Raw genomic sequence first — 18,093 nt, 5'->3', positions numbered from 1 at the left:
GAGAATAAAAGCAGATCTGTAGGGGAGTGTAAATTTGGATCTAAGAATTGTTTTAGGACAAGATTGTTTCACTTTCTCATTTTTAGAGTTAGTTTGAAGCCTACATAAGTTACATTTAAATTCATACTATTTATGGGATAAATATGATTTGGCTATTTGTCTTAACTTAGATAATTTTTTAATTGCATTTTTCTATTTACTAAAAGTGAAATAAAAAGGAAAAGAAATAAAGAGATAGAGTATAAATACAAGAATATAGCCATTCCCAAACCTAGGTGCACATTGAAATCACCTAGGGATCATTAAAAAATACTGATGCCAGGCACCCATCCAAAGAAATTCTAGTGTAAATTTTATGAGATATGTTATTGGCATGAGCATTTAAAAAGCTCTCCAGGAGACTCTAATGTACAGCCTACTTTGGGAACTACTGTCCTAGGAAATATTAGAAGCTAAATGTAAAGTAGAAAGCACAGGGCCTTTCAGAGTTTCAGCTGTAGCCTTGGAGGCTTTGTTATCTCATTGGAGTTAGGACAACTGAAATGTTACAAGTACTTCTGATTGTGATTAAAATTTACCTGATTTTGATTAGAATCTGGCCTGCTTTTTGATCACAGAATTCCATTAAGGAGTTGACAAAATTTTCCATGTCTTTGTGTTTATGTTTTCCTTTGTGTTCTGTAAATTTTTTTAAGGGCCAAGGGACTTTAAAAAATGAAAATTCTAGTACTGTGTCTTAAACCACTAATGAGACTGATGTAGGAGTAACAGGTATTTGGTGTTGGACTTAAGATTATTTATGTTTGAACAAAGCAATCATTTACAAGTATGGCAAGAAAGTAGTGCCTTCTCTTTACCTCTGTTCTGTGTTTTGTAGCACCGTTGCCCTCCCCCTGCTTCATCATCAGATATTTCTGGAGAAGAGGCCTAGGACTCTAGGGGGAATTTGGTAAATAACACCCATGCTGATTGTCTGAAACAGTTTCTAATCAGCAATGATTGATGTAAGATTTTTCTGTGGCAGCTTCAAGACAAAAGGAGCCAGGTATGGTGAAGCTGCCTGATACTTACTGAAACAAAAAGGAAGGAAAGTTAGAGGATTTCCTGGCAGATTTAAAATAAATGGGTTAGATAATTCAAAGCTAATCCCAAGTTAATATAAGCGTCTCTGATTGCTAGATGGTGGGGTGGATACTGCAACAATATCAAAGAAATGAGAGCAAATCTGCACTTCTCTCTTTAAAATGACTTTTCAGTCAATTTGCTGAAAGGAAGAAGTATCATAAATGATATTCTGTATATCTGATTTACTTTTTTATGATATTAGGTAGGAGAAAAATGAGTCTGAGATGATGAAAATCAAGTAATGTGAACAAGTCAAAAAATTTTAAAGTAGAAAAGGTCATTTCATGCTGGCATGATTATTGGAAAAGGTAGGAGTTCTAGGGAAAAATAGGTGTGGACTAATGAGCTGAATAAACAATGGGGCCTGGATTTGTTTTAACCACATCTACAACATATCATATCTATTTCTAGGAAGTCCCCATGGGCTGCAGGGGACAGGAAGATCCTGATCTGTGACAAATCGACTGGATGGAATTTTCAGGCTGAAGAGAGGTTGAACCCACAAAATCTTGGACAGTCTTTCATGAGCTCAGGCCTGCAATCATGCCCCACACAGTGAGCCATGGTGAATGCATTTTGAAAAGCAACCTCCTCCCTTCCCTTTTCCTCTTTGTGACTTTGTGTATCACAAAAGCAGCTGTGAGCCAGAGGTAAGACTCTGGAGTTTACTTGGCTTCCCTTGATTATTACTGACTGCCCAGGTCTGCTCCATCCCTCCCAAATCTTGCCAGCTACAGGATCTCTCTTCACCCTGGCAGGATTTGTAAACATACTCCCCAAACACTCAGGAAGACTGGAAGAACAACTTTTGGGGCAGTGGCTCTCCAGCTTTCTGTTAAACAAAAGGCTCTTTAACATTTGATTTCATTTCAGAATAACGTTCTTACTTCATGATTCTATAATTGGTATAAGCTATACAGTCTCTGGAAAGGCATTTCTTTAGGAAACATATTATTTATGATCATTGGGGGACCGAGTTAGAGGTTTATTTCTTTTTTTTTTTAATAGAGTTTTGTGTGTCTTATTCTTAAATTTAAAAAAGTATCTTCAGAAGGCGCCATATCCATCCCCTCGGGCAGTCACTGCAAAAGTTGGGTAGACCTCATAGGTTGTATATGCTGCTAAGTCTTGTCCAAGGGTTACCGCTTGCTTGAGCTGGGCTGCAGACACGGGTGCAGTTGCATTAGGGACAGCATATCCTGGAGGAAGAGGCAGAGAAAACTTGATGAAAGGAATTCACATTTGCTCCCTTTTGGCTTATTTGTCTTCTTTTAGAAATACGAACATTTAACATATTGCTTAAAGCTAAAAGTTAATATATATGTTTTAAAAAGTGTCCTTAAGGACACAATATGTGGACTCAGTGATTTTCAATGATATTTAAACAGTCCTAGGACAATGTTCCCTAAAGTGGGGTCAACCACCTGTGTCAGAATCACTTTATACTTAAGAGAATTAAAGATGCTTGGGATAGGGTCCAAGAAAGAGAAACTTAACAGGATACTGAGTTCATTAAAGCTTGTGATTTATAGCTTTTTGAGGGTCTCCAAATTTATAAATGAGAAAAGGTGACTGAGGGGCTGGCTGGGCATGGTATGTGGGGAGGTGGGGATCTGTGGGACTGGTTCTCCTGTAACCCCACACCTGCCTAAATGAAACATTTAAAACATTTGCCTTTACCCAAGAAGATGTGTAAAGACTGGGAGATCAGTAGGAGAAATACTGTAAAGGTTAAGTGTGCTTTTCCATAATACCTTAAAAGCAAATGCCTAACCTGTCCATATTTAGATGTAACTATGAATGGCAAAAGCACCTTCTTACCTCCCAAGCCCCTCATCAAGCCTGTACTTGTTGTATTCAGAGGCCTTGATGCTGGTTCTCCGCCTCAGAGAACCAAAGTACCTGAGAATTAAAAAAATAATCTATGCGCTTTCATGTTAGCATTGTGTCTAGTGGATGAGCATTCACTTTTGAAGAAGAGAGCATATTAGCTACTATCTAAAGCATTATTTCTCTGTATTGTTTTAGTTTAAAACCTGAGTATTTCTGAGATTATCCAGAAATTGTAAAAGATAGCAAGAAAAAGAGAGAAGTATACTTAAGTACAAATGGGCACCTATTTTTCATTGTTGTTTTAAACCCCATTTAGTTTATGTGCAGTAGAAGCCTGCCCAACCCCAGACACATTGATTTTTTTCTAGTGGCTTCTCAGAAAGTGGTGGCAGGAAGCTGGTTGGATTATTTTGAACAAAAATTGAATCTACTCTTGGTGCATTCACTTTGGTCAGTAAGGCTGATTAATGCACTAGTGAAGTTTGGTCCATTTTCCAAGGATAGGAGACATGTGTTAACAGTTACTTTCATGGTTTTGGAAACAGTATTTCTAAACTAAGTGAGTAATGTAACTGTGTGAGTGTGTGCACACATGCATGCATGTGTTTGTGGCACAGATTTTACCTTTAGGGATTTTGAATTTTCTTTTTCAACTTGGTCAATTTGTTAAGTGCCAGGGTGTTTGGGTTTCAAACTGATTCTTCCTTTGGAGCCTATTATTCTTTGCTTGACTCCACAGCAAAGTTATAAGAGAAGCTCTCAGATTCTTAGGCATTCCCAAGACAACACTCATGCCCTAAATATTTTTAACTTCTCACAGAAGCCAGTGGAAGTGAGAATAAGATAAAACATTCTTGGGTAAAAGCAAATCCTTTCCAATGTGAAAGCAAACTTTAAAATTCTGACAGTGGCTCATTAGTTTAATAGTACATTTGTTAGGTGTCTTTGGGGTGCAGCTTTCTGTAAGACAGGGGCTCAACTTTCTCTAGGAACTGAGAAGCCCTGGCAGGCATCCTGAGTAAATGGACATGTAAACACCCTGTTATGCGGAAAGCAAGCACTGGCTGCTGGCCCCACACTGCCCAGGAAGGACCTTGCCCTCTGCAGTGTCAGCTGTTACCTTGGTAACCTTCGAGGGACTCACCACAGAGCATCTCCATGTTCTTACAGAGAAACAAAGCCAGAATTGAGGTCACTTTCAGATGTGAAACATCATTAATGTTAGCCCCACTGGCCAGAATGGAGGATATATTCAAAACTTTTGAGAAAAAAAACCCCAAAACCAAAAAACACTACTGAGAAGGAGCCCCAGGTGCAGTGGGTGTGAGGAATATAAAATTTCTCACACCTACGCATGACCAATATATGAATTAATTAATAAATAAGAATATCATGTTTCTAGGTCTACTTAGAGCTCTAATTTGGACTTATGTGGCACACGCTGACACAATGAGAAGTAAAAAAATGACAGATTTCTTTAATAAAAATAATCTTTTACTAAAAAAAAAGGATAAAAAATTTTCAGCTGAGAAAAAATTTCCTAAACAACTTTCTTGCCTGGTCCCCTTCAATCCCTAAAGGATTCATTTTTAATTATTACCATTTGTTGTGGGTACATAACAAATGGGGACAGATCTTTTAAAACATGACCTCTGAAGGCATTGTTGATCCACGGATAGGCTTTGCTTTAAGCAATCGGCATATGCCCCAGACCAAAATTATAGAACAAATAAATTGAGTTGAGTCCTGATTATTCACATATTGAAAGGATCTCTGTCTGTCTCTCACTCTCACAAAATTTTTGACTTTAAAAAATCTTTTTTGAAATCAAATTAATAAAAGTAGATTGAAGACTGGAGAGGGAGAAAAGATTGCTGAAAAGCTAATTGCCAGTGGCCAAATTACTTAATCTTTCTGTACATGGGCTCTTCATTTGTATACCGGACTTTCTGATGGAACCTAACTCTTGGTGGTATCATGAGTATTACTAAGATATTATAACGCTTCCTGACCATTTAAGTGAGTGCCTAGCACACAGTAAGATCTCCAATAAACATCATATATCTATAGGTAGTTTCAAACTCTCGTACTAAAAGTAAAAACCAAAACAAACCAGACTCAGAGAGACTGACTCATTCAAGATCACACAGCAGTTTAAAGCTGAGCTGAGACCAGAACCCACTCTGCTGCCCAGCTTGATTTTCTTGCCTCGTGTTTTAATGAGTCACTCATTTGGGAAACTCTTTTTGGTCCCAAGGTGGTGCAAGTCAGATTGCTGTAAGTAGGGTACACAAACATTTCTGTGATTCAATGGTACCAAAAAAGGGTTTCCCAAATACTCTCTGCAGAGCGCCATTTCTGGCACAATTTTCCCATACCTGGGAAAGCAGTAGCAGCAGCAGCAGCAGTAGCCATGGTGCCATCGCCTCCATCAGTGGGGATGCCCAGGGTCTGCAGGGTGTATTCGGCTGCATACGTCTTTGCTTCATCCACAAAGGCACTCAGCTTTGGAGGTGTGAAAGGGTGGCTGGAAAGCAAGTCAGTCAGGGTAGGCATTTTTAAACTGGTACAACTGAGTGAGGTGAAAACTTAAGGCACTATCAGCTTTGTAAGATGACTGGATGGTGGTATTTTGAGTGGGTGTTTTTCATTCTGTTTGCTATAAAGCTTCTAAATATAGGTTGCATGTAGAAATATTTACAAATTGATCTAGAACATCAGTGGTTGATGACATTCCTGGGACATACAAGTAATTCACTACATGGCTTTTCTAAAGCACAAGTGAAACAAATTGTTCCTAAAATATATAGAAATGCAGGCTCAAGGTAAAATTCAGGAGGTGATATCCACTAACAGAGAGGTCATATCTTTGGTCCAAAATTAAATGATGGGCCATTGTCTTATTATGTATAAAATGGTAGTTTCATATGCTTCAACCTAAACACTGCACAGATGAAAGAATGGGCTATAGCTTTGTTTGTTTGAAATGGAGTCTCACTCTATTGCCCAGGTTGGAGTGCAGTGGTACAATCTAAGCAAACTCCACCTCTCAGGTTCAAGTGATTCTCCTGCCTCAGCCTGCTGAGTAACTATGACTACAGGCACCTGCTGAGTAACTATGACTACAGGCGCCTGCCTGTACCGGCTACTACATCCGGCTAATTTTTCTATTTTTAGTAGAGACGGGGTTTCACCATGTTGGCCACGTTGGTCTCAAACTCCCGACCTCAAGTGATCTACCTGCCTCAGCCTCCCAAAGTGCTGGGATTATAGGCATGAGCCACCATGCCCAGCCAAGAATGGGCTATAGTTTTTATTTCGATTACATTTTACACTACAGACTGTTTTCCACTGGCTGGTGATACTACACAACCTTCATTGTGTATATGAAATTTGGGGGCCTTTATATGCTGGTTTCATGGCTGGCACATCCCAACTACACATCTCAATATTTGCATTGAATGACAAATGAGTAGGTAGTAGACCTCAGTATCTTGTTTAGATGGTGACTAAATGCATTTAATTTGTAAGTGTATCCTGCTCTAAAATGGTAAGGAATTTGGAGAAGTTACGCACATTGCAGGATTCTGGCTGGCTAGAGCAGGAATAGTTATTTTGTACAAGAATAGCTGTCTTTGGTCTTGTCCAATAGCAGAGTGCAGCTGGTACACTGGCTGTCCCCAGTTATTTTTCTGACAAATCTCTTCTAATATCTACAAGAATAAAAAAAGTTATTTCCCCCTCAAATGACACATTCACATTATTTCCCAAGTTTTCAGGTTTTTAAACTCTAATTTTCAGAGTTCAAGCTAGTATCTGAAGATATAAAATGCCACATGATTTAATGACTCATAAAATTTGAGATGAACTCAATTTGAACTCCATTTAAAATGTTAGGTCTATTAGTTCATAAAATCACTTTCACACCATTTACTGTAATATGTTTTTAGTTTAGTCCATTAGCTGTAACTTTTTACCAAAAGCTTAATTTTATGATTTGTTTGGAATATTTGTTTTTGTAAAAATTGTTGCTCCAACACTGTATGTATAGATTTGTATAGATTTACTCATTATTACTCTCAATCTCTGTGTTTATAATGGTTTAGAGATGATAGCCTAAGAATATATTTTTATTTCGTGACATTCGTCATAGGGTTTTAATCTCACAATTTCATAAAAATAGAATTAAAAAGTTTAATGCTTGGTATTTATCGAGCGTTCCTAGATGGGTGTTGACAGTTGCAATGTTTTTGTTTGGTAAGACACTATTTCTGGCTTTTTTGTTTGTTTGTTTGTTTTCTTAATGACAATATGCTTTTTAGCATCCTCCTGCATGTTTTTTCTTCTGTAATTACTCCAAACTGAATATTTTCTAAAGATTCATAGTTTCTTTATTCTGAAGCCATTTTTGGTTGTCCAGAGGTCCCGATGCTCTCGTTAGTCAGCAGATTCAGTAGACTGTGGAAAGCAGGGCATAAGCCTGAGAAAATAACTCTGCAAGACAGAACAATGTCTCAGGATGTGTCTCTGAGGTTTCTTACCTCATTTATACTAACTAACCCAGCTGCAATAGCATGATATTTTCCAGTTTATTAATTTGTAGATTGTTACTGTTTTTTCTATTGATATTTTCTTTTTAATACTCTTGTTGTGTAGGATCTCTTGTAATCCTCAGAGCATTCTCTACAGTTCTTGGGCAATAATAAAGGAGCTTTTGCTGGTAGATATTATGCCTGCTTGTTTATGCCAGGTGAGCAAACTTGGGCGGAAGGAACACCAGCTCTCACTGCTGACTTTGCAGGAAAGGGCTTGTCTCTCTGCTTCTGGCTGGAAGTTCACAACTCTACTTTGGGATTGTTTAGGCCCCATCTGTGTTGGTTGGTGGTTGCATGGTCTTCATTTCTAAGCCATAGTTGTAGAAGGTCAGACACAAATTAAAGAACTTTTATTAATTGATAGAGATTGTTACTCACTAATAAAAGACATGATGAATTTCTAACTTGAGTTTAATGTAAAATGAAGAGATCTCTTTTCATACTATTGCAGCTCTCAGAACTATTATTATACAGAATTTGCGACTACTATTTTTTATTTTCTTAAAATATTTCTAAGTATTCCAGTACTTTAATCAGGTTTTTTGTTTTGGGTTTTAACCTAAGAGAAACTGGATGAGTGGCTTTTATATTTTCTGAACAAACTTCATCATATCACTTCCAGATTTCATTATAATTATATGTTTACGTGTCAGTTTTTTCCCACTGGATTGCCACCTAATTTTTCATGATAAGGATTTTGTTATATTCACTTCTACATCTCCAGCACCTAGCGCACTACACGGTGCATAAGAGAAGTTTACTAAATCTTATGTGAACAAATGATTGCTGTTTAGCAGTCTGATAGGCTTTTTTTTTTTTTTAATTCCCTGGGTGGGGCTAGCAGAAACCTTAGATAAGCCAATTTGTGCATAAAAGAAAGCCAGAAATCCCATTAAAAAATTACCCAAGATGAGCTTTTAGAAAACCAGTTTTCTTCTGTATTGAAATTATAAGGGCTACTTCCATAAATGTGAGGCTATAAGCCCACCTTTGTCATGGGAATAGGGAAGTTTCCTTCAAGATACACAGACTGTAACTCTGATTATTCAGCCAAAATGTATTTCAGAGAGATCAGCACCTATCACACTCCAACAGGGAACAGTCTCAGGGTTAGCATAGACTCTGTTTTGTTTTATTTTTAACCCCGGGAGTCAGTTTCCATATTGAAACTTTCATAGCTTTTAATTTTCCAATAATAAAAACCACAGGTTAATGTTGAAGTGTGGAAACTTAGAACTGTTAAATGAACACAGTAAAAACTCTCTGTAATGCCACTGCCAAAATATAACTATGGAGGAAGAGTTAATTTGGTATGACTGATGACATCTCATAGTTAATAATTCACCCAGATATCATGGTGGAGTTTTCTCTTAGATACAGTATTTCCAAGAAAAGATGTCCTAAATGGTCTATTCAGGGCACTGCCATAATACTCTTCATTTGCCAACCAACCTGGCTCACATACAATAGGCATTTATTCTGAGATGGGGTCTTTGCCTCATTTCGGGTATGGGTTGATAATTCTTAATAGCTCTCAGATTCTTTGCATTTCAGTGGAATATTGTTCAAGGTGTTAGACTTTATGATTTTTTAAAAAAGAGAAAGGACCTATAATAGAATAATGGCACCTGATGCCCAGCATTCCTTCAAAGACTGTGACATTCATTGGATGCTTTATATATTAAAAGAAAAAAACCCATAGCTTGAGTAGGGATCAAGTCAAATCATTTGATAAAAGTGAATGATGCTCATTGGCACAACTTAAAGAAACTATTTCTGGAATAACATTACCTACCTGGGGAGCGAGTTTAATTCCTTGGGGTTTTAACGTGACAGGATTCATTGGGGTGAGCTCCATCCCAGGTAAAATGTCATAGAGTTTGTCTTCTCTTTTGTCTCCTTTGACCTGGTATCCTCGACCCAGGCCTGTGTATGCCAAATAGCCACGGCCGCCCAGTCCTCTCACTCCCGCAGCCCCTACAGGTACATTCATGTAAATTTCTAGGAACGTAAGAAGGCATTAAACTGAATCAAACCACCAGAAAATCACCCTGAATCTTACTGTAATGGAAAAGTTAGCCCAATTCACGTTGATTATTGCCCTGAAGATGGGTGGGAGACTCTAGGATTCTAATGTAATGAAACTCAACATAAGGTAAGGTTTAACATAGGTGTCTCTCTTTTTTGAAAAACTACCTTCAGAAGAAAACAATGCCATTGATAAGTACAATACTATTGATAAGTACACAAACAACTTAAAAATTTTGGGATAGAAAATTTGCAATTTTTGTCTTTAGGTAACCTTTTCTTGATATTTTATACAGACTAATAAAGACTGGGAATGTATTTATTAGAACATTCCAACATAATGCGACCACTTATTTTGAAATCGGTCTTGCATAGAGACTGTCACTGATCAGTATATCAGAAATAAATTCTGGCTTCCCTAATTATCCCACTTCCAATGACTTATTGTAAAACAAACATTTAGAAAGCATGCTTTTAGGTTCACCATGCTCTCTGATGTTCGGTCAATGTGAGGCTTAAATTTCCATTGAGTTTCATGCATAGATTCCTTTTGATTTTTGTTTTGCCATGTTGCTACTTTGATTTTATATTGGTGGCATAGAGATAAAAAATTAAATTGATTACCCTTCATCCATGAATATCATTCATTGATTCCTTTCTTGTTATAAGATAGGCATTTTTTCCATTATAGTGGAGTTTGTTTTTTTTTCGACATCATAACTGGTTGACAATTTGTATTTAATGTATGGATTGGTTAATGAGGTGATTTTATATTCTAAATGCATAATGTTGCAATGATATAATTTATTATCACATAGACAAGTTACCTTAAAGGAAATCTTGATTATTTCATTTGCATTACAATTTTGGGGCAAGTAATTATGAGTATGAAACTTTTAAGGCTGTTGAAGACTAGAGCTCCTAAGATGATCAATTTAGTTATACTGAAAAGTAGTAAAACATAGTGAGATAATTGTTTCCACAGTAATCTAGATGTGCCTCTTTGCTTCTAAGTCAAACCCAAGAATAGACTTAAATGCACAGTTTATCGAATTGCCCAGATTCATGTCGTATTTGGAGGATAGAACTGGGATTCAGTTGGCATTAGCCACATCCTAGAAAAACTCATCTGAAGGAGCCAAAAAGACAGGGACAAGCTAGTTTCTTGGAAATAGAATAAAGGCTTTCTTTATCTTCTAGCTTTCTTGAAGAAATGGAGCTTGGAAAACTGCTCAAACATTTAGAATTCTTACAGGATTCAAATGTGAAATATTTATTGTTTTATTAGCAGTCTGATTGAGGGTTTTTTTTCTATTTGTTGTTCAGTTCTCCATGTATTAAAGAAATATAGTAATGTCCTTAATTATTTGGCTTCTAAGAAAGTATAACATATTTCCTGGAGGAGGTCAGATGAGAACATCTCATATGTCTGTTAGATTATATTTATAATAATTTGTGATTTATATATTAAGACAATGCCACTGAGTCACCATCAAATACACACATGCCTTGAAAGGGTTTTGCTATTTGAGGTAATTGGTTTCCACTGGACTATACTAGTCTATTCCAGAAGTGTTGTAATGAGCCACAGATGACTACACAGTGGTGGACAAGTGATATAGAAGAAGCTAACAATTATAGAACTAGGTTTTAGTTTGTGCAAATTTTATGGGCCCATGCAAAGTTTGAATCTGTGCACTAGGCTCATTTGCACAATGTTCTGATGACGTTTTTTCAATAACCAGTTGTAATGTGAAAAAGATTCCTATTAAAGGAAAACTATTGATACAATACTTGATTTTTAATAAACAATTTTTCAGTGCTTTTCTCCAAGTGGACCCATCCAATGTATCTAAGGCTACTGCAGTTTGAGTCATTTGAAATCTTGGGATTACTCTAAAGCAAGATCTGACTGGTGTTACCTCTAACAGAAGGGGCTCGGATAATGGCTCTGTTGCTGAGATGTCCTTTGGTGGCTGGGAAATGAAGACTGGGAATTGCTGCATAGGTCTGGGGGGCATAGAAGACAGGAGCTCCAAGGTAGGTTGTGGTGGGATCATAAACTTGGCCCAAAGAGTAGGTATACTCTCCTTGCAGCATGGTGCCCCTTCCACCTGTGCCTCGGGTATACCTAACATAACTGTCCTTGTCCACTGGTTTTGCTAGGGTGACTTCAATGGGGGAACCATCCAGCACCTGTTGTAGAGAGCAAAGAAATATCAACACGAGATGACATGAAGATAACCAAGTGTGGCTGAGCCCTAATAACATGACTCCTTCTAAGTGTTAGACTATTTGCTGTAGGTTTATTGATTGTATCTTGTCATTTTATAGGTTTGTTTTGTATGCCAGTTGAACTTTTTCTGAGCCATTTTGTTGGTAAGTTGCATAAGATGCCAACAGGTTTGACAGTGACATATTGGCCAGTGTCCATTGACATATTCATTATAAATTTACAATCTGGGTACAGTCACTGAGACAGAAAGTTATGTAATATTTTTATCAGGTCATATATGTGTTTTAAATTACATATTTATATAATTATATAACTACAAGACAATTTAGGTTTGTTATGGATGGTATAAAATCTCCATTACCTTGCACAATAAGATGAAGGTGAAAGGAAACCAATAACGAAATCTTATCAATTATTAGCATTTAGCATGGGCAGCCAAATCAGGCCATTCCAGCTGATAGCCCGCTAACTGTCTTGCTCCTTAGAGCAGCCACACAAGTAAGTTTTCACTGGAGAAGAGAGACATACTGTGGCTCTACCAAAGGAAGAGGAATCTGGGAGGCTGTTGCATTGCCTGTCACAGGTTCTTCCTTGTGAAGCCACCTTTTGATCTGCTGAACAGTTGGGAGCTAATAAACAGGGATGACAGGGGTCAGGAGTAGTTGGGAGTGAGAGTAGTATTGAGGTTCTCAGATCATGCACTGCTTAAAACCTGTCCTTAAGAATTACTGACACAAATTTTGAGACTACAAACAGCTCCAGATGTCAAAGATAATGGATGTATGTAGATCTACGTGTGCTACTAACTTCTATGTATTGCTTGCCTACACAATAAACAATGATGGCTCTCAAGAAATTCTTGATAGATTGATGTATTTATTATCAAAGGAATAAAGTATTGTCTGAAAGCATTTGTGGCTTTGTTTTTGAATAAGAATGTGAAGATCCTCTGTTTTATATAAAGAACACTTTTATGTAAAGTGTTTCTACAGAAATTCCCATTCACAGCAGCTGAGTGTGCACCCTTACCCTCTGATTTCAACAGTGACTCAGTGGTTCCTGGATTATTGAAGTCTGCTGGACAAAGCTTGTGCTTCATGGTCATCCTGACCATTTTGTTCAGCCTCTTGGTCAATTTGTCCCCAGTATTATGTATTTACCTTACTTTTTAGTAGCAGGAGCCAGTGTCAAATAAGTTAGATGGAATACTCTGAGAGACAGACAGAATCCAGCTGATATTCAACAATCTTATATTGATGTTGATGTAATTAGAAAAAGTAGACCTGGCATACTGAAAATAGGGGAGGAACTTGGGTATAAGATTCTTTATATCTTCAGTCCAGTCTTGAGGAAGATGAGAGACCCAAATAGGTCTCTGCTTATAGGCACTTCCATATCAAGAGATGTTTTGCATGGAATGATTCTTTGTGGCAAATTCAGATATCTTGTTGTAACAAATTTTGTTCTGCCTTCCTTTGTCCCATCCAAAAGCATTTTAAATTCAATATTGTATTTTAGTTATTTGGTTTAGATATTTCCAGAGCTAGGACAATATCTTATTAATCTGTATAGCCCAAGCTTAGTAAAATTTCTTTCACTTCATAGACTTACAAAAATAATAAATGAATAATCATTCTGAAGCTCAATTCATCATTTTTCTCTCTGAATAGGCTTCCCTTCCTGACTTTCATAACAACCTACCATATTGGAAGCTTATAATGACTTGTCCTTCTTTTTCACCCCTATCTCCAATCAGTTCCTGTGTCCTTTGAATTTATCCCTTACTGTTCTGCATGTGGCTGTCTCCTACATTCCATTCCTACCTAAGTTCAAGACTTTATTTTGTCCCATTTGGTTGACTATAATAGCTTTATAACTAGTTTCTATGACATGTTTCTCTCACCTGTATTAAAAAGTCAGTTCTTACTAGGCTAATTTTCCTAAATTGTAAATGTGATAATTATCGTAGAAAAAATTTCAAGATCTCACTTCATCTAACAAATTAAATATAAATATCTCTATGTATGCTCAAAAACCTTCATAGTTCCTAGGAAAACTTACTTTTGATTTTTCCATACCACATTATAGTCAAATATAATATTAAATATATATTTAACTAAATAATATGTGTAAATAATTACTCTAAAAATATCTAGCTGCAAAAATTGGGAATTTGAATATGTTTCAATTGTAATTATTCCAGTGTAATTTTTGGCATTTAATTTGTGATGGCTGTTCCTTCCCAGCAATCATCATGTATACTCAGGAATGTTTCCATATAGAGAAAATCTAACTTACAAATTGTTTTCCAGGTAATAACACTTTTATGATACTAAATGTGGTCATCAATGAAGATGAAATAATGCTTTTCTTTATAGACATGTACTTATGCATTAGTTTTTCTTTGCAGTTTTCTTTTTTGTATTTCAGAGTGAATACTTTCTCCACCCCACCCTCCAGTATTCAAACTTTTTGAGTTTGAGTGGGCCCCTGAGGAGCTAATATGCAAGAGGCTCCACAGTGTCTGAAGGGCCTAGGCTAAGAGATCCTCCCTTTGCCATCTGGATCCACTGCCTATGGAATTCACCACCTACCAGCTCCAGCCTGCTCTCTGCTCTGGGAAGCTGTTCTACCTGGGGTCCTCTTTAGCCTTCTAGATTGTGATTGCATTTAGCCAATGGGGAACACTGATAGGAGGTTGGAGAAGAGAAAACAGTGAATTTGGGGCATTTATTCTGCTGGACCCCTCTTTGAGAGGTCACCTTGGGCTGACTGTGTCCTTTGACCAAAATCACTGCTTCTTTCTTTTCTCTTTTATTTCTTTCCTTAATGGTGGGGTCTCACTCTGTTGCCCAGGCTGGAGTGCAAAGGCACAATCATAGATCACTGCAGCCTCAGCCTCCTGGGATCAAGAGATCCTCCCACCTCAGCCCCCAGAGTAGCTGGGACTACTGTAGTAGTCCATGCTACCATGCTTGGCTAATTTTTTGTAGAGATGAGGTCTTGCCATCTTGTCCAGGCTGGTCTTGCACTCCTGGGCTCAAGCAATCCTTCTACCTCAGCCTCCCAAAGTGCTGAGATTACAGGTGCGAGCCACTGCACCCAGCAACTTCTTGCAAAGAGATCTGCTCTACACAATTCTCTCCCCTTTCAGGATTTCTATTAATTCTCCAGCCCCTTGTACCTTTGACTCCAGAATGCTGTGAGCCCCAAATTCTGACACGCTTTTTTGATTTCCCTAGTCCCCACTCGCACTTTTGTAATTAATTCCTTTGCTATTTGTTTTCTTTTGGGACCCTGACTGATGCCAGATCCAATAGGTAACACAGTCCCACATGCATTATGTTCCAACCAAGTTACTCCACATTTTCCTGTTCTCCAATCTTGTCTTGCTCTTCTCAAATTCTGTGCCTGTAAGACTTCCTGTCTTTCCATATTTTGATTTTTGAAATTATACCCAATTTTCGTGGCTTCTCTTAAATATTATCTTCTCATATCCATGAAGATGTTTTATTCTTTATTGCCCACTTCTTCCTTTGAACTTGCTCACCACGTTTATCTCTTTTTATGATATTTACTTGCCTATACTTTGCACGAGTTTGTGTAGTTGTCTTATTCCTCCAACCAACTTTTAACTCTTTGCCAAACATCTTTGATTCTCTTTGTATCCTAGCATGATAAGTGGTCTACAGAAGGTTTTAAATGTTTATTGGCTTGATATATAAATATTATATTGCTTTCTGTAGACAACTCAGTAGTGAGGATATAGAAGCTTCCCCAGCCCCTACTCTTGGCAAGGTGAGAGACTCTAAGCTTTCCAAGTGGAAGATCAAACTATGAAGGCAGAATAACAGCTATCTTGACATGTTTTTAATTCATCAGCTTCTAAAATACCACACTAAAATGATGATAAACTCTTTGAAATAATGAGAGAAAACTGGAATTGTGAAAAACATCTTGAAATAATCTACTTAAATCTCTTCTTTCCATGGATATTGAGGGCCAGTGACATCCAAATTATAAAAAACAAATAGAGGTAAAGTTGGATATATTAGGTACATCTCCAACTTCCATTGTATTTTCCATCATTTTTCTTTAGTACATCTTAAATGGACTGAGGCAGCCATGTCAGAGAAGGCTGGAGTGAGACAGGCTTGCAGGACTGTGCTTTTGAATGTAATATCCACACCAAACTTGGATGGAATCTGCATATTTTTTTCTTTCTTCTACCTTACCTTGCCATTTAAAGCTTTCATAGCCTCAACTGCATCTTCTCGGTTACTGAAGTGCACAAAAGCATAGTCTCGAATTTTCTTCACCCTCTCCACAGCACCTGTAAAATAGAGTGAAGGTTGCCCCATTAACAAAATTAAGAGAGCCTTGAAAGTGATATATTTTAGCACCTAGCTGCAAAGAGTATTTGATTTTTTTTATGGATACCTCATATTTAAGTACGGATCTCATCAAGAACATTCAACAGAAGATTTTTTTTGCAGGTTTTAAAATAAAATTTATATTCTGACTTATTATAATTTGTTATGGATTTGTGTCTTCCACTTCCTAGATTACAAGGTGTCTAAGGGTGGGAATTCCATCTTCTTTTGCATTTTATGTAAAGTAAAAGATAGTACATTTTGCATGGTAAAATATTTGTTGAATTGAGTTGAACTCAATTATTGATCATTTTACAAACATATTTAGGTGATTACTTTTGCTTTTCACCCCAGCAAAATGTCTTTATCTCTTTTGTCTTATGTAATTAACTTTAAATTACTTTTAAAAATTTAAATATTAGGTAACTACAGTTCTGACAAGGCAACTGAGATTTAGAGTGCACACAGAGAGGAACTACAACTGGATTCTCTATATCCTTATCCAATAATCTTTAAATAAAAAACAAAAAGAAGAAAAAGAAAGTTGTTTCCGAAAGAACATCTGGGAACAAAGATAAGTTGCCTGCCTTTCTGTCATGATAGCTAAAGATTGGAAACAATGTAAATATCTACTATTCTACTTTGAGTAATGTCTCATACAGAAACACTCACACACATGTACAAGGATCATGCATAAGGATATCAATTACACTACTGTTGAAAGAGCAAAAATAAAACAATTTAATGTCTATTTTCATGAGTGATTAAATCCGCTGCATTTATACCAACACCAAGGAGTCTATAAAGAAAATAGACCTGTATGTTGTTACATAGAAAGATTAAAGACCTATTTTTTTTTTCAGACGGAGTTTTGCTCTTGTTGCCCAGGCTAGAGTGCAATGGCGTGATCTCAGCTCACCGCAACCCACGCCTCCCTGGTTCAAGCGATTCTTCTGCCTCAGCCTTCCGAGTAGCTGGGATTACAGGCATGCATCACCATGTGCCTGGCTAATTTTGTATTTTTAGTAGAGAAGGAGTTTCACCATGTTGGTCAGGCTGGTCTCGAACTCCCGACCTCAGGTGATCTGCCTACCTCGGCCTGCCAAAATGTTGAGATTACAGGCATGAGCCACCGTGCCTGGCCCAAGACCTATTGTTAATTTTTAAAAAGTTATAAAATAGTAAGTACAATATTACAGCATTTGTGTTTTTAATAATCCAAAACCATATATATGTGCACACAAATATAAATACACTCATACAGAAAGTGAACTGAAAAGATAGAGACCAAACTCTTAACAGAGGTTACTTCAGGAATGGGGAGAAAAGTTGGGAAGAATGAAGGGGGTTTTCATATTTTAATTGATATATTTGGTATTTTACAAATATTTGCAAAGTTTATTTATATTATTTGTGTAGAAAACCCAAACAAACCAACTATCTATTTTTATGTAAGGGAACTGCTGAACATGATGGCAACATATAAAAATGAAAAAGATAGTTGTACCGAGATAGTTGGATGTTATATTTTTAAAATGTTTTTCCTTACTCAATTTTAAAAATAGACCTTTTGCTTAGAGTGAAGGTAAGGTGGAAATTTGTTTAACCACTATTAGTTTAGCATGCCAATTATCTTCTTTAATCCCTACACTCACTTGGGTGTACCTTGAGAGTGCCGGGAGACAACATAGGATGAGACATTATGCCAGGGAAAAGAAGAGGGGGAAGTCCTTTCTGTCCCTATCAAAGTTTCATTATCTTCTTAGATTCAAGGTAACAAAGGTAATTAGAGTTTTTACTCTCCCACGTGGTTCAATGACTAAGAATTATCTTCCCTTGGAATGATAGTCGGCCTGTAACATAAGGACAATTTAAAGACATTGTGATACTTCTCTTTTCACTC

At 37.0% G+C, this 18,093-nt stretch overlaps 1 protein-coding gene across 2 annotated transcripts in view; it reads right to left on the bottom strand.

The window, feature by feature from the left end:
* Window positions 1-676: 676 nt before the first annotated feature.
* The window catches only part of A1CF (APOBEC1 complementation factor), an 80,573-nt gene continuing 63,156 nt past the window's right edge, over window positions 677-18,093 (bottom strand). The window contains exons 7-12 of one of the 2 annotated variants that reach the window (XM_019035524.4): window positions 16,053-16,150; window positions 11,504-11,777; window positions 9,349-9,554; window positions 6,535-6,671; window positions 5,337-5,485; window positions 677-2,324 (exon numbers count right to left, since the gene is read on the bottom strand). In XM_019035524.4, the coding sequence (XP_018891069.3) occupies window positions 2,173-2,324; window positions 5,337-5,485; window positions 6,535-6,671; window positions 9,349-9,554; window positions 11,504-11,777; window positions 16,053-16,150 (1,016 nt within the window). In that variant the 3' untranslated portion in view covers window positions 677-2,172. The remainder of the gene's footprint in view (window positions 2,325-5,336; window positions 5,486-6,534; window positions 6,672-9,348; window positions 9,555-11,503; window positions 11,778-16,052; window positions 16,151-18,093) is intronic. The other variant, XM_019035525.4, reaches the window with a different exon arrangement.

This window comes from Gorilla gorilla, chromosome 8 (genome assembly GCF_029281585.2).
Source record: "Gorilla gorilla gorilla isolate KB3781 chromosome 8, NHGRI_mGorGor1-v2.1_pri, whole genome shotgun sequence".
Lineage (NCBI taxonomy): Eukaryota > Metazoa > Chordata > Mammalia > Primates > Hominidae > Gorilla > Gorilla gorilla.
This window is presented reverse-complemented; position numbering and strand designations above follow the sequence as displayed.